Here is a 16,094-nt window from a genome sequence, read left to right as displayed (position 1 = left end):
TCTCTGTGCTTAAATAGACTGTATTTTAATGCGGCTGCATTCACCATAACGCTTTTTTCTGTTGTCAGTGCATATATGATCATATTAAATGTCAGATTTTTTTCCGTCACATGAATTCTAACAGCATGGAAGCAGATTTCTCACACTGCAGGAGCATTGAAATGGTGTTGCATCAATTTCCCCCTGAAAAAAGGCTTAAAACTGCCAACAAAAATATTCCATTATCATTAACATAAAGTGACATGATGCAGTTGTATAATGACTTTTTATTTTATTTTTATTATTATAGCTTTAGTCTGCTGGCCTCCCCACAGATTTGGTATACATCCACAGATGCTGCTGCAAACAGTGTCTGTATCTTAATTCCCTGACGATATAGTTTGCCTAGTTCATAATGTTTGGAAGTTGTTTTCTACTGAGGCTCTATTTCTCCTTGTGACAGTCGGGTTGTCTCCGTCTTTTCAACTGACAGGTTGTAAATAAAGCGTCAGAGTTCAGTGGTAGAAAGTAAGTGTATTTACTTAAGTAGTTAACGCAGGGTACTTATAGTTTACATATTTATATTTCCACTACATTTCAGAGGAGAAAACTTACAGTGTGATTCCCCCCAAAAAAAACACCTGTACACAATTCATGTGTCTCTGTCAGACTCAGGCTCCATTGTATTTACATATAATCATAATATATATAGTATGACAGCCTGCATTTCCAGTTTAAACTATGTAAACACTCAGCACTGTTGCATAAACTGAATAAATTATTATTATTCATTCTCTGTTAACTAACTTATTCATTTCATTTCATTGCACAACCTCTTTCCAATTAAATCTGACACCCTGGCTACTCATTCTGCACATTCACACTATATGATTCATTTCTTTAAAACCTTTTTGACAGGAGCTAAATTGCTACAATCCAAAGCTTGCGTGCAAACAAAAAATTATGTAAGAGTGTTCAATATGTGCTTTCTAACTCTATGTACTTAAATAACATTTTAAATGCAAGAGTTATTGAATATTTTAAATAGTGGAACTACTTTTATTATTGGATTAAATACTTTTCCAGTGCTGTCAGACCCTATTTAAAGTTTGGACGTAGTCAGTTTCCTCCCCAGTTGTCCTTCCTGCTGTGCTCAGATCATCTTCAACTGTGTGATCTCTATTTAGAGGAAATAATGCTCCAGTTTAAACCTCCATTTTTTGGTTGTATTTTCACAATTAATTGCGCATCTGAAATACACTCTCCTCTGCATGGTTCTTTTTAATTGCCAATTAACTTCAGCCATGTGTGGAGCTTTTCCTCCACAGTCTTGGTGCAGATGTACGAATGTCTGCATATAGTGAAGTGAATAGAAAAAAAAAAAAAACACAGAATATCTATCTTGTCTAATTACATCGACTCCTTATCTCGCTCTGTCCTCATTCACAGCCAGATTAAAACTCTCATGTTGTGTCTTTCTGATTCCCATCAATGCAGAACAAGGTCATTGTTTTGATCTTTTGAGGTTTACTGCTGATCCAGGAGCTGCTGCTGCTGCTGCCACTGTCTCCTTCTGTCTTGAACATCAGCACACAAGAAGCGTTTCGATTTTTTGTCCTCCAGCGTTTTTGCTAAATCAATTGGATAAATATTGTATAGTATAGTAGAGGGTGTGACTGCAGCTGTAACCTTGTATGACTGTGATTCATGAGAAGAGGTTTTGTTTAATTACTGCATGTATTTGTCTTTTTGTACATCATTTTTCGATAATATAATCGTTTTTTTCTTGTAATACTGCTGTTCAGGTGTTGTTCATGCCAGATTGAGCCTCATATTTGCACCTGAAAAGGACAAAAGTCTTGAATTTGTTTGGATTCACATGTTTTTCTTAGAGTGCAGATGTGCAACCTTGACTTTTTCTGAGGATTTAATTTTTAAATTCCTGAAAACCTCAAGTCTGCTGTGGACGATAGCATTAAACATCTACCCAGGTCTCTGCCGACACATGACTCTGCAGCTGCTCAGGTCATATTTCTTATTTTAAATGTTTTAAAGATTTGCTGTGATCAGCCTTACGTCCAGATGTCAGGGAAAATAGCCCACACTCCGAGCTGGACCTGAGCAACTCCAGTGTTGCTGTCGCACACTCTCATTGTCTAGCACAAACACACACACACATACACACACACACATACATATATATATATACACACACACACACACACACACACACAGCTGTACATGTGTCTACTCCCTCTCCCTGTCCTTCAGCCGCACAGCCACAGTTGTCATGACAACAGAGAGGCTAATCTCCAGTGGACAGAGAGAGAGAAAAAGTGCAAGTGCTTGCACAGAAAACGTGCTTATGAGAACGAGGAGCACGTGTGTGTGTGTGTGTGTGTGTGTGTGTGATAGAGATGCAGTGCATGCTAGCATATTTGAGTGTGTGTGTGTGTGTGTGTAAGCATGCTTGACAGGTAGCTTGCTTGCGCACGCACACACAGTGAAGTGAATAGAAAAAAAAAAACAGAATATCACACACCATGCACCACACAATGTACAGTCCAGCTAAATTATACAGAAGCAATGTATAGAAATCTCATTTAAAAATATATATTTATAGAAGATAAAAAGCATTTTCTCACTCTTTCTCTCTCTCTCATTCTTTCCATTCCTCTGCTAGTTCCTTCATCCATTCATCCCTTCTCAGTTGTGGGAATTGCTTCCCTCTTCCAGTCTTTGAATCCAATCATTTTCCCTCATTTTTTTCCTTCCCACGACCTTCATCATTCTCCCTCAAAAATATTTAACTCATGACTTCCTTTTCCTTAAAACTCGTAAACCTGCCCCATGTTTCTTCTTTCCTTTCTCAATTCAGTCAGTAAATCCATTTTTCTTCTTTCACCCTCTCTTTTTTTGCAGCTCAATAATGTGGGGTTTTTTTCCCTTTTTTTTTTCTCTGACACGCCTTTTTCATCCTTCCAACAATTCCTAAATCTTCCGCTCATCCCCTCTCCTGTCAATCTTTTCATCCTTTTGAACTGCTTCAGCCTGAATCATCTTTTCTATCTTTGTCTCTCTGCACACACACACACACACACACTCCCTCCTCCAATTCCTAAATCCATCCCTCTTCCTCTATCTGCCCCTCAGCTTCCCACCCCCTTTAGTTCCTCCATCCCAGTTTCTCACATCCCTAAATCTTCGCCTCTCTAGCAGGGATCACACACACACACACACTTACACTCACACAGACACACACACACACACACACACACTCACACACGTGTGTTATGGCTGATTAGGCTGGCAGAACCACAGGGCAGTCAGCCCATTGGAGGAGATGATGGAGGGATGAATGGAGAGTGTGAGGGAGAAAAGAAGGAGAGGAGTGAAGGAGGTGGATACTGAGAGAGAGGATGGATGGAAGAAAGGATGATGATTGATGGGATAGGAGGATGGCAGAAGGTGGGAATCTAATTTTTTTCCTCCCTTTTCTAGATGAAGAAAACTGGCTGTTTTCATTAGAAAACAATCACCCTGCTCCTATACAGCGCAGTGGACGATTGCACGACCCCTATACTTCGCTGCGCGTGCACGTGCTCGCGCGCGCGGCTGCGTGCAGATGTGAATAGGGGGTTGAAGTCGTTTTCCGGCAGAGGGCGGAGTGAGAGTGCGAGAGAGAAAGTGAGGAGTGGGGAAGCAGGAGCTGCAGAGGGCTGGAGCTGCGGAAAGGAGCGGAGCGGAGATGGGCTGCAGCGGATGCCGGGCGGGCCTACGTGCAGCCTGAGTGCGGGTATGAGAGGCGGGAGTCGGGGGTCCTCCGGTTGACTGAACAGGAAGGTTTATATCAGAACGAGTCTGACAGAATAGTCTGGTGTCCGGTGCGCGCCCACATACACACACATCCGCACACACTCAGGCACACGTCTTAAGAACAGCGGGAGATGCATTACGTCATAGCCTCCCGTCGCCCTAGATGACCGCGCGCGCAGGACGGGATGATGCAGGGCTGCTGGACTAGAACGGGAACGGATTCCGCTGCTGCTGCTGCTCGCGAGCGCCCGGTGGCGGTGTCTCGACCTGACGAGGAAGAAGGGGAGCCGCCGTCGCGCGGCCGCCGGCTCTGATGGCTCCTCGCGCCCCGGGCGGGAAAGAGACACAGCAGTCGCCGCGGCGCGAGAGGGAAGGGGGCAGCAGGTATCTGGGAAGTGACGTGGTATCCGCGCCCCGCGAGAAAGCATCACGGTGCGGTTGTCGTGCTTTTCGCAGGAGGGCAGGAGCGGGAAGGGGAACATGGCCGCGCAGTCGGACGGCAAAGCCGGGGTCGGGTGCGGCGGCGGTGGTTTCGCCCAGCTGTATGATGTTGACGCCGAGGAGCCACTGGACTCTGCTGCGATCCACATCTGTCAGTGCTGCCGCTCCTCCGCCTGCTACTGGGGCTGCCGCTCAGCCTGCCTCGGCTCTCTGCTCGGTGGGGGCCAGCCTGCCGGAGGGGTCGGCATCCGGGAGACTCACTGTCCGCCCCGTGAGCAGCTGTGGCTGGACTGCCTCTGGATCATCCTCGCCCTCCTCGTCTTCTTCTGGGACGTTGGCACGGACCTTTGCTTGGCGGTGGACTACTACCAGAGGCAGGACTACCTCTGGTTCGGCCTCACTCTCTTCTTCGTGCTGGTACCGTCGGTGCTAGTCCAGATTCTGAGTTTCCGCTGGTTCGTGCAGGACTACACCGGCGGGGGGCTCGGGGAGGTGGAGGGGCTGACCAAGCGGGGAGCGGTGGCTCTGGGGTGCCTGTACCCCGGCAGGGACCGCCTGCAGCTGGCCACCATCTGGCTGTGGCAGGCCACCATACACATCCTCCAGCTGGGACAAGTGTGGAGGTAGGGGAGCACACAAGCAAACAACAACACACACCTGAGCCTAACCTCACACCACACTCCTTTTATCTCTCTCTCACACACTCTTTTTCTCACACACACTTAATGTTGCTAATGGGGAGAGTGGTGTGTCTACTCAATGTGGCTGGAGGAAAAGAAAGCGTGCTCCACACTGACAGGCAGGAGAGGAGGAACAGGAGGAGGAGGACGCAGAGAGGCTCTGTGTGACCTCCCCTGCACTTCAGTTACTATCTGGGAATGGCAGACGGATATTAAGCGAGACAGTCAGAGAGACAGAGATCCTACTTTCACAAACTGTGATCTGGTCTAACTTCTGAAAGTTTTCTTTTTTTAAAATTTTTCGGTCACCAAGTTAATTCAGCAACTCATGATGAACAATCTGCAGTTGGAAAACTCACAACTGATGTGAGTGGCGATTGTAAAACTACTACAGTAACCCGCAGTAACAATCATACATTAAAGATACAGGAAGATACACCCAGTGTGTGTGTGTGTGTGTGTGTGTGTGTGTGTGTGTGTGAGAGAGAGAGAGAGAGAGAGAGAGAGAGACAGAGACAGAAACACTGTCCATGGTGCTGAATACATTTTATACATTTTCAGCACCATGGCCAGCATCTCAGTCAGGGTCCATCACTAGTTGGAGAACATGGATGGAGGGTTGTGTGTGCACATCCGTGTGTGTGTGTGTGTGTGTGTGTGTGTGTGTGTGTGTGTGTGTTCATGCGTGTCAGCGTGTGTGACCAGTGGAAAAACGGTGTCACGGCTCTTCCCATGAGTGTCAGCATGCATGGAGAGTACAAAGAAGAAAAGCATCTGCGCTTCTGGCAACACATCTCCCTCTCCATCTCACTGTATATGTCTCTCACTCTCTCCCTCTCACACACACACACACACACTATATATGCACACATATACACACAGTTGGATGAGGGTGGGTGCTAATTGTAGTGCTAAAAGCACTGGCGGGAAAAACAGACAACCACATGCACTCTTTTGCTCTTACACACACACATGTCTTTCTATGGCAACTGTACATACCTTCCTCCTTGTTTCATATATAGTGTGTGTGTGTGTGTGTGTGTGTGCGCCTTTGCATGTGTGTGTAGCTCTGAGAACACTAGTAGTAGTAGCAGGAGTGTGCTTTTCTTCAGCCTCCTAGCCCCCTATACAAGGACAGTGACTCTCCCTCCCCACCCCTCTCTCCAAGAATACTCCTTAATGATGTCCACTTGCCTCTGGGCAGTCAGCAGGGAGAGTACAGTGTGTGTGTGTGTGTGTGTGTGTGTGTGTGTGTGTGTGTGAGAGTGAGTGTGTGTGTGTGTTTACATCCTGCTGCACTAGGGATGTGCTACTCAGCTCCTTCGCCTCGGTCTCTCTCTGTGGTTGTAGGGTTAAATCAACCCCCACACCCAAACACACATCCTACTCTACCTCCATCCCCCACCCCCCCACCCCCCCAGCCTGCAGAATGGACTCTCCCACCTGGAGGGAGTGAAGGAGCAAGAGAAGGAGGAGAAGAAGGGGAGGGAAAGAGAGGGAGGAGGGGGGTGTTTGTAGCTGAAGAAATGGTATGGCCTGATTGAGACTGATCGCTTAGAGATGGAGAGGCTGTGGAGAAAAGGAGAAGGAGGGGTTAGGACGGAGGAGGGAGAGAGTGAACGGGGGGAGGGGAGAGGATAAAAAGAAAGAGGAGAGAGGGAAAAGGAAGAGTGAGAGTGGTGGGGGTAGGGTGTAGAGGGGAGGAAGATCTACTGTATTCGGTACTTATGGTTTGAAACCACATCCTTGTCATGTCAAGACGTTAAGTGGCTGTCAGGTTCGCCCGTCACGCCACGCAGGAAATCTTTAATACCTCACCTGAACGCGAGTTAAAAAGGACTTCCTGTTTACACAGTTTGAAAATGCCAAACAAATCATGTTTGTTATTTATCCTTCAATGTTCTTGAGTCAAGGGCAAACAAAATTTAGATGTTCGTATCTTACAAAATCCATGAAATCAGCTTTAAATGGTCATTACCGTGTATATGAGCGGGATGCGTGCACATGTAAGCATTTTTCTATGGATGGTGCATTATTTATGTTATGTGAATTACGCTTGTATGTTTCAAAGCAGATGGCTGAAATGGTTGCACATACAGAGACATGCATAATGTAAGAGCACACACCACCCACACGCGCCATGACACCTATGCATGTACAGTAGTGCTACTACACGCAAGGAAGGAGGAGGATAATATTACAGTACATTTGTACATATACACGTGTCCACACACACACACACACACACACACACTCCTTGTCAGTGCCCTGAGGCGGTTTTAATTGAAATCACTGCCCACATCCCACCCACAAGTCCACTCAATGTATGGATCAAAATATATCACGCCTGTTTTGTTCACAAAGAGCTTCTATTGATGATCAGACGATAATGAAACCTAGAAATATTTATAGTGGAAGTCCAGTATAGCTGTAGGTCAAATTAAGCAAAATAAAGAGAGGAGAATGAGAAAGGAAGTTGATTTGTCGGTATGTATACCAGAGCTGTATATATACAACACAGTTATCATGGCCAAAAGAATTGAAGATAATGATATTATCGCGATATGTACAGAAAAATTGGGGGAAAAAAAGTAATTCCATCGGTCAAATTCATCTTGTTTGTTGTGTGTTTCATCTCTTTTTTGTCAAACAAATTTGACTTAAATACGAGTGTGTGGAGGTGGAGAGAGACAAAAGCCAACAAAAAGAGCAAACGGAGAGTGAAAAGACAAGATGAACTGATAAAACAAAAGATCCACAAGGCCCAACATCTGCCATCACCATATTGATCATGTGTGTATTATTAACATACAGTAAATATCAATATTTCATTCTTTAAATATCACAGTTGTCATCAGTGTCGGTATATTGTGACACACCTAATGTCTACTAATAAATTATTCTACAGAGTGAACACTGTTTCTTGTAACTTTAACCTACGGGTACTTTATTTATTTTAAAGGGAAACTCCAATGATTTAGAATTGCACTTAAACTTGAGAGTTTATGATCAAAACTGAACCAGCAGAGACAATTAATGATTCTTTTCATTATTGATGAATCTATTGATTATTTTCCTGATTAATGAGTTAATAGTTTTGTCAAAAAAAAATGTCAGGAAACAGTAAAAATGACCTCTATAATTTTGCAGAAGTGACATATACAGATTGTGTTTTTTATCTGACCAACAAACCAAAACAAAACGTCCTAAAATGTTGAAGAAAACCACCAAATCCTCAAATTTGAGAAGCTGGAAGCAGCAAATATTTGGCTTTTTTCTTTGTGTAAATGACTAAAATGATTAATCAGTTATCAAAATAGCTTCATATTAATTTTCTTTCGATTGACAAATTGATCAGTTAATTGTTTCAGATCTAATTTGTTACCACTCTTACCTGTGATCCCTGCAGGTATATCAGAACACTGTATCTGGGCGTCATGTCGCGGCGGCAGAAGGAGCACCAGCGGCGCTGGTACTGGGCCATGATGTTTGAGTACGCAGACGTCAACATGCTGCGGCTGCTGGAGACCTTCCTGGAGTCTGCACCTCAGCTGGTCCTGCAGCTCTGCATCATGATCCAGGAGAACCGCGCCGAGACGCTGCAGTGTAGGTGGAGCGCAGATCCCACCTGGGTGGACTGCTACACAGGGTGTCTGACAAGCCAGGGCGACCAGCTCCACACGAACTCCACCAACTTCCTGCCACATTTACAAACATAACACCATGTTTTCATGTATCCCACAAAGCACATACAAAATCAACAGCTGCGCAAACAGTAATTAGCAATTTGCACACATCGTGCTCGGTAATTTGAGGCTGCAGATGGTGCTGTTTTTGGATTTTCACACAGTGGTTGTTGCTCAGGTAGTCCCAGAAAGAAAGCACAATCATAAGTGTTCGGGGGATGTGCGAGCCATCAGCCTCCTCTCCATTATCATCCAGGAAATGTATCATCTAGTCGGCCACCCACTGGTGTTATTCATCCCTATCACTCTGGAGGTTTGGGACACTTTCTCCTTTAATGCAAATATGTGACTAGTACAGGGGGTGGACACACACAGCAGCTGGGACACTAAAAATGACTTTATATTTTAGACTCACACCAGTAAGAGTCATTACCAAATGTTTCAGTCGTGTCACACACTACCTCTCATTTAAGGATGTTCTCAAATCTTTACACCTACACTGACTCAAAATACATTTGTACTTTTTGTCTCACGAACCTTGAAACCATCATTCGACTTTGTTCTGATTGACTCACAAAAAAAGGAGCATGTAAATCATCCACCTCTGTTCTTTTTCCACTGTTCCTCCCCCTCGTCTGTCTCCCTGTAGGCATCTCCTCCCTGGCCTCCCTCCTGTCTCTCGCCTGGGTTCTGGCCTCCTACCACAAACTCCTGAGGGATTCTCGTGACGACCAGCGCAGCATGAGCTACCGCGGGGCGCTGCTGCACCTCTTCTGGCGCCTCTTCACCATCTCGTCTCGTGTCCTCTCGCTCGCCCTCTTCGCCTCCCTCTTCCACATCTACTTTGGCATCTTCGTGGTGATTCACTGGTGCGCCATGGCCTTCTGGGTGGTGCACGGAGGCACCGACTTCTGCATGTCCAAATGGGAGGAGGTGCTCTTCAACATGGTGGTTGGTATCGTCTACATCTTCTGCTGGTTTAACGTGAAAGAGGGCCGGACGCGGTACAGAATGGTGGCCTACTACATCGTGGTGTTGGCTGAGAACACAATCCTCACTGGGCTGTGGTGAGTCACAAGGAAATCTGAGGGGGGCGTGGTCAGAGCAGGCAGCTTAGTGGGGCTGGGTTATGGTAGTTCAAATATGGCGGATGCACAAGTTTTCTGAGGCAGGTGAGAGGACAATCAACTATTGTAAAAACACTAACTTAAATTAAGTTACACGTTAAATTAATTAATGTGGATTTAAAAATCTCAAGGGAGCTCATGGTGGTAAAAGGCTGTTTCCTGAGGACGCTGGTTTAGGTGTTTGAATGGCTTTAAATGCCTGTATCTTGAACTCAGTACAGTATAAATGCACATAAAATTTCTGGCTAATTTAAGGTTAAATCCTATTAAAAACACATCATGGAGCCACATCGTTGCACTGGGTGACGTGTTCCTGCGTTATGATGAATATGAGCACTGTGCTTTGTTTTCACTAAACCCCACATGCTTTAAATACTCACTACAGCAACAAATATGGATTAATCCACTGCTGAAAATAGTCCCCAACAAACTGTTTACTCCTTTTTTAAACTACAGCGCCCTGATGGAAATTGTTGCGCCTTTTTTAAAAATGAAAGTGGCCAAAACACACACATATAAGAGTACATGCAGACACACTCGCATGAATTTAACCCCGTGATGCAACCATCCTGCAGGTATGCCTACAGGGACCCAGTGTTGACCGACTCCTACGCCGTCCCAGCACTGTGCAGTGTCTACCTGACGTTCGCCGGGGGCGTCCTGGTCATGCTGCTGTACTACGGCTTCCTGCACCCTGCCACTGCCCACCTCCAGCCGAGCCCCGCCTCGTCCTGCTGCGCCCAGCTGCTCTGGGGTCTCCCCCTACCCCCGTCCGCCCCGCCGACCGCCCCGCCCACCCCAGCTCACATGACCAAGTCGATGACGGAAGAGGATGTGGCCGAGACGTGTCTTCCCGTCTTCCAGGTGAGGTCTGCGCCCCCCACCACCAAGCCCGAGGGCCCGCTTATAAAGATCGACATGCCCAGGAAGCGTTACCCGGCATGGGACGCCCACTACGTAGACAGGCGACTGCGGAGGACTATAAATATCCTGCAGTACATAACGCCAGCCGCCGTGGGCATCCGCTACCGTGATGGACCCCTACTGTATGAACTGTTGCAGTACGAGTCCTCACTCTGACACACACACACACACACACACACACACACACGCACACGCACACACACACACACACACACACATCAGTACACATAAGCACATGTGCCACCATTAAAAAATAAAAAATAGTATCTATCCATGGATGTTCAGATTTAGAGAAGATTTAGAAACACATCCACACACACACAACGTCGCACTTGGTATAAGCACACATACAAAAGCAATCTGTCACACTTAAATGCACACACGCCCACAAGCACACACACTCACAAGCACACAAGCACACATGCACATTCCTTGCGGGCACCTGCGACCTGCGAGTCCCATGGCCATGACTCAACAAGCTGCTTCAGCGCGAGTCCATCTCTCTCTCTCTCTCTCTTTATCCCTCCGTCTCTCTATCTCCAACTCCTCTACTCGCTCTTCATCTGGTCTCACTTCTTTAATTTCACACGCCCGTGCTCCGCTGTGAAGAAAAAACAAACAAACAAATAAAAAAATAAAAAAACCTGATAATTGAGCGCAGTTCGACCACCGCATGCTGTTTACGTTGTGTCGCTCACACACGGGTTTCAGTAGAATAAAAAGATGTGACAAAGAAAGACCAAACGTCACTTTTAATAAAAGGAGTTTGTGAACATGTTGTCGTTAGTGTAGTCAAAAGGTAGTGTATATATTTTCTATGTACAGAGGGGATGTTTTTTATGTACCGTTACGTTGTTGCCGACTGGGGACAAAGCAGCTGGACGCATCGGTTTTTGAGGTTGGTTGACGAGGTTGGCAGGAGGAGTAGCAGAGCATGATGGGAAAGATGGAGACAGAGAGGGTTATTAGCATCTGATGCACGATCAAACAAATTAAAAACTTCAATCAAAGCTACGATTAGCTCTTAAAGGAATAGTTTGACATTTTGTTGCTGTCTCTATGCTAACTATGAAGCTAAGTAGCTCAGTTTAGCATAAAAAGTGAAAGAAGGGAAACAGCTAGCATGGCTATGTTTGAAGTTAAAGAAATCTCCCTACCAGAACATTTAAAGCTCATTAATTAACATACTGCATCTGGTGTGTTTAATCTATAAATATACAGTAATATATAAATGACAAGCTGTGGGTTTATGGGGAGTGTCATGCTGTGACTATGTCTTGGCAAGCTACACTGACTCCCTGGAGTCTCTGCCGACCAAGAAATAGCTACAGTAAATAGCCACAAATTTAGAGGCACTGGTAGGCGGGTTTTTACACTTTGCGCTACAGCCAGGTTAGCTGTTACCCCCTGCTTTCTGTCGTTATGCTAATCTGTGCTAATTGTCTTCCTGCTGTAGCTTCATACTTAGGAAACCGACAAAGGTGTGGTGACAGTGTTCTCATCTAACTCTCAGCCAGAAAGCTAATTAGCACGTTTCCCACAAGCGTACACATTGCGTAGAGGATGCTAACACTTAGGCATACACCGTGTTAAGAGACCATTAGCAACATTAGCGCTAAATTGAGATAAAAATGACAAGTATTAATAGCTCAAAATAAGAATAGCTACACTAGGTCACATACATAAAAAAAATCTTTTCATTGTCAACACTTACTCAACACCTTGTATGCTAAGGCGTTAGCATGGAGATCTACTGATTTGTCAATGTGCCCATCTCCCCAAAACTTACCCCACAGATGTACCCAAACATCTGAAGTATTTAAAGTAGGCTATTACACTTTATAACACCCTTAAAAGCAAACAAGATGTTACAGTAAAACCAACAGTATAAAAGATTTTACAGTGCCTACAGGAAGAGACAGAAAGCAGAAGATGCCCATCACACTGTTGGGGTCTAACAGTTGTTCTCCATCATTTCCTGTTATGCTTAGAGGCGTCGTGGGAGGTTAAATTTTCTTTACTTATTCCATCAACAGTTGTTAATGTTTAAAAAAAAATCCAGTGGTGTCGGTTCACCTGGTTAGACAACAACAACAACAACAAAAAAAAAGAAGAGAAATCGCCTCCAAATAATCAACAGAAAGAGCAATTGCAGGACTAATTATTTTTGATCTCTGTCTACTACATTTTTCCGTGTGTGATGTCTGAATCATGTCAGTCCCACGCTAACAGGGTGCTGCCAATGAAACTGATATAAAACAGTTTTATACTTCAATCGTCACAACACTCCCGATGACTTGTCTTCTCCTGTGCTGTGTCCAGTATCAACTCCTCCAAAGCCACCCACGGCTGAGCTGTGATGTATGGCTCATTATTTATTTTTTTGTTTGTTTATCCCTCTAATCCAAGCTGTTACATTGGCAGGCGACAACAAATGAGCCGAGATATCAGTCATCAGCTCGTCAACAGGAATGCTGCCCCTGAAATCTCGCACCGTTAATGGGGCCGCCCTCGACACCACGTGGTGGCGAGTAAAAACAAGCGTTTGGAAAGGCGGTGAAAGAGCTTGTGCCAACGCTCCGCACCTTTTCTCCAGTCTCATGTCAGCGGTAGAGCAGGTGAAACCCGGCCATGAGCCATTTCAGATGGTGCAGTTAGTAAAGACGAACACAAAAACTCACACATGCTTCTTATCGCTGCTGTCCAAGAGGATCGAGCAGGTGAAAGAGAAGGAATTCAAGAGTGGATAAATAGTGTTAACAGGGGTACTTTGACATATTTTTGGAGTCTCTTCTTTTATTCTCGTCCAGATGGGTCAAATTGTCAACACATTTATCTGTTAGCGGGCGCCAAGTTGACAGCAGGCTTATAATAACTTGATTGGTCAACTGACAGAAACCAATTAAAGTGATTAAATCATAAATCAAACTCTCAAGTATGAGGACCTTCTGACTCTGAATGATCAGCTAGACAAAATACACAATTTTAAGATCTCACCTTTAAATTGTGATCTGGAATTGTACTGGGCATTTTTCTCCTTTGGTTCCCAAAGCTTTTGGCAGGTGACCCCTTGATATGGAGCAGCTTCTCCTTGCGACACCTGCTGAGATAAAATTATTCAGTAATTGAGAAGAATAAAAGAAAATTTTCTGCTTTCCAATCCTGATAATCAACTTGTGACCCCTAAGATTTACCTGATGACCCTTAGTGGTGGTCCCGATCCCCAGTTTGGGAACCACCACTATAGACTTAACAGTTAACTGATTCATCTGAAAAAAAGAAATGACAACAGATTAGCTGATAATAAACTTAATCATCCTTTTTCATCACAATGTGTCAAATAAAAAAAAAAAAAGATCGACACCTAAAATGTTGAAGTATCCTTTTAAGTTTGAACAATGTGAACCAGGAGCAAGCTTACATTACTTTTCCGTGGTGCTAGTTGATTTAAAAAAAAAAAAAAAAAGTTAAATCACTTCATTTGCTGCAACAGGCAAATTCAGTAGGTGCAAACGCGCAACAGAAGCAGCAGCATCGTTGTTCATATGGTGCAGCACACTCAAGCTATAGAGTCAATTGGCTGCTAATCCCACTTCATATGGTGCAAAAATCAAACACACATGTACTTATGGTGCAATAAGGGCAGATTGTCTCTTTGAATTCTATGGTGCAACTTGAGTACTGCCTTCAGTTATCAGCCAAGGCTGTGCCAAAGGCTCCGTCCAAACGGACAACTGCTCTTCCTGCAGATGCTATGCAAGTCTCCGACGCAGGGAGATGTGCTTAGTGTACATGCTCACAACACACACACACATACATACATACACACACACACACACACACACACACACACACACACACACACACAGGGTTTTTCTTCTGCAGCAGGGAGATATGCTTAGTACACACATGCAGACACACAGTCAAAAGTAGTGTAACAACATGGGATGTGTCCCTACCTCACCGCTTGAACACACACACACACACACACTCACACACTAATGTCCAATAATCCCTTACCCCTTTATAATTTGGGAACAATATTCATATGGTGCTATTGAGTAAACCTGGGTGGTTTTTGTATAGTTGTGGTTACAGTGGTGTGAAGAATTTAGCCAAATATGTTTAGAAATCACATTCAGATTGATTGAATAACGTCATTCAATCAATTTGACTCCTCACACAGAGAGTGTACATAAAAACAGCAACACCTTCTGTCTTTGTCAAACTGAGTGACACATAAAAGCTACAATGCCTTAACCACTCGACAGAAGTGGAGGTGGATTTTTTTTTTTTTTTTTTAAAAATTTTTGGGTCATGGTTATGAGCAAAAACAAAACAAAACAAACAAAAAAAAAACATTTGGAAGGTGGTGCTTCTTTTTTGGTACACTCTAATCTGGACGTGCACTGTACATTAAGTGTGGGTTCAGCGTGTCAGAGCACAGAAATCAAAGGGAAAACAGCATACTATGTTAGCACGTTGTCTGAAAAAAAAACAAATATGTGCCATTTAGAGAACACAGTCAAGCATTTTGTGTTAGTTTCACAGCTCGTGCTCGTGAATTTCTTGCATGAATGTTCTAGAGTTGTGGACACACGTGCTCCGGGGAACATAAAGGGTTACTGCAGAGGTGTAAAGGTTTGAAGAGTCACAGTTTCCTACGTGCTTCTGGGTTGTTAAAGGGAGATCTATGTTGAGCTGTCCCACTAGCTTTCCCCCAGCACTGACCTCTGACCTTTTTCACCCAAACCCACAGCCCCTTTGCACCCAGAGCTCCAGCCAATCAGAGATCAGGTTTAACACATCCAAATCAGGTCTGACACAACCAAAAAGTAACAGTTCTTTCTCTATAAGCATTCATGTGTGGCATTCAGACTCGACTGTGGCGTCATAATCAAACTGCAGGTATCATATCTTGGTTTTATTTTGATTATTATTATTACCCAGTAGTGAAAAATCCATAGATCCACACCCCGTCTACAGTTGAGTCTGCACGCTACAAATGAAAAGCTTCTTCCTTCACCCAAAAAAACCAGAGCCTTAGCCCGGCCCACTCTGTAGGAAACTCAAATCCAGGCAGTGTTATTGTATGGCTACACATCCACAGCTATGCAAGGTTGCAGGCAGAAAAGTTCTGGGCTTGGAAAAAAAAGAAAAAAAAAAAATCACTGTACTCATGTATTGCTTGATTTTATCATTATTTTTTTGCCTTTTTGTGTTAGTTTACAATGACAAGGTGAAGAAAGCAGAAAACGTAAAGTGTTAATGTGCAACAATGCAAACGTGATGTACCATTTGTTTACATTTTTCAAAACTTTTTGCATTTGTTTGTGATGATTTGTAATTTTTATGCACTTAATTTACGTTTTTCTCTATCACATTTATCTGTTGATAGGTTAAAGTATTATTAGTCTGGCGTGGAAAAAAAAAACAGTGTA

At 44.3% G+C, this 16,094-nt stretch overlaps 1 protein-coding gene across 1 annotated transcript; it reads left to right on the top strand.

The window, feature by feature from the left end:
* Nucleotides 1-4,275: 4,275 nt before the first annotated feature.
* On the top strand, nucleotides 4,276-10,809 carry LOC111222756 (XK-related protein 6-like). Its single transcript, XM_022746594.1, has 4 exons — nucleotides 4,276-4,859; nucleotides 8,326-8,522; nucleotides 9,252-9,669; nucleotides 10,305-10,809. The coding sequence occupies exons 1-4, from the start codon at nucleotides 4,276-4,278 to the stop codon at nucleotides 10,807-10,809; spliced, it is 1,704 nt and encodes a 567-aa protein (XP_022602315.1).
* Nucleotides 10,810-16,094: the final 5,285 nt, after the last annotated feature.

Source organism: Seriola dumerili, unplaced genomic scaffold (assembly GCF_002260705.1).
Source record: "Seriola dumerili isolate Sdu_G_001 unplaced genomic scaffold, Sdu_1.0 BDQW01000105.1, whole genome shotgun sequence".
Classification (NCBI taxonomy): domain Eukaryota; kingdom Metazoa; phylum Chordata; class Actinopteri; order Carangiformes; family Carangidae; genus Seriola; species Seriola dumerili.
Note: the sequence above shows the minus strand (reverse complement) of the source record. Positions and strands in the feature narration are given on the sequence as shown.

What these genes read in the sequence shown, in the direction of transcription:
- LOC111222756 (XM_022746594.1), top strand. Translation starts at nt 4,276, where the DNA reads ATGGCCGCGCAGTCGGACGGCAAAGCCGGGGTCGGGTGCGGCGGCGGT. An exon ending in CAGCTGGGACAAGTGTGGAG is followed by an intron (nt 4,860 to 8,325) that starts GTAGGGGAGCAC and finishes TGATCCCTGCAG; the next exon opens with GTATATCAGAACACTGTATC. An exon ending in ACAATCCTCACTGGGCTGTG is followed by an intron (nt 9,670 to 10,304) that starts GTGAGTCACAAG and finishes ACCATCCTGCAG; the next exon opens with GTATGCCTACAGGGACCCAG.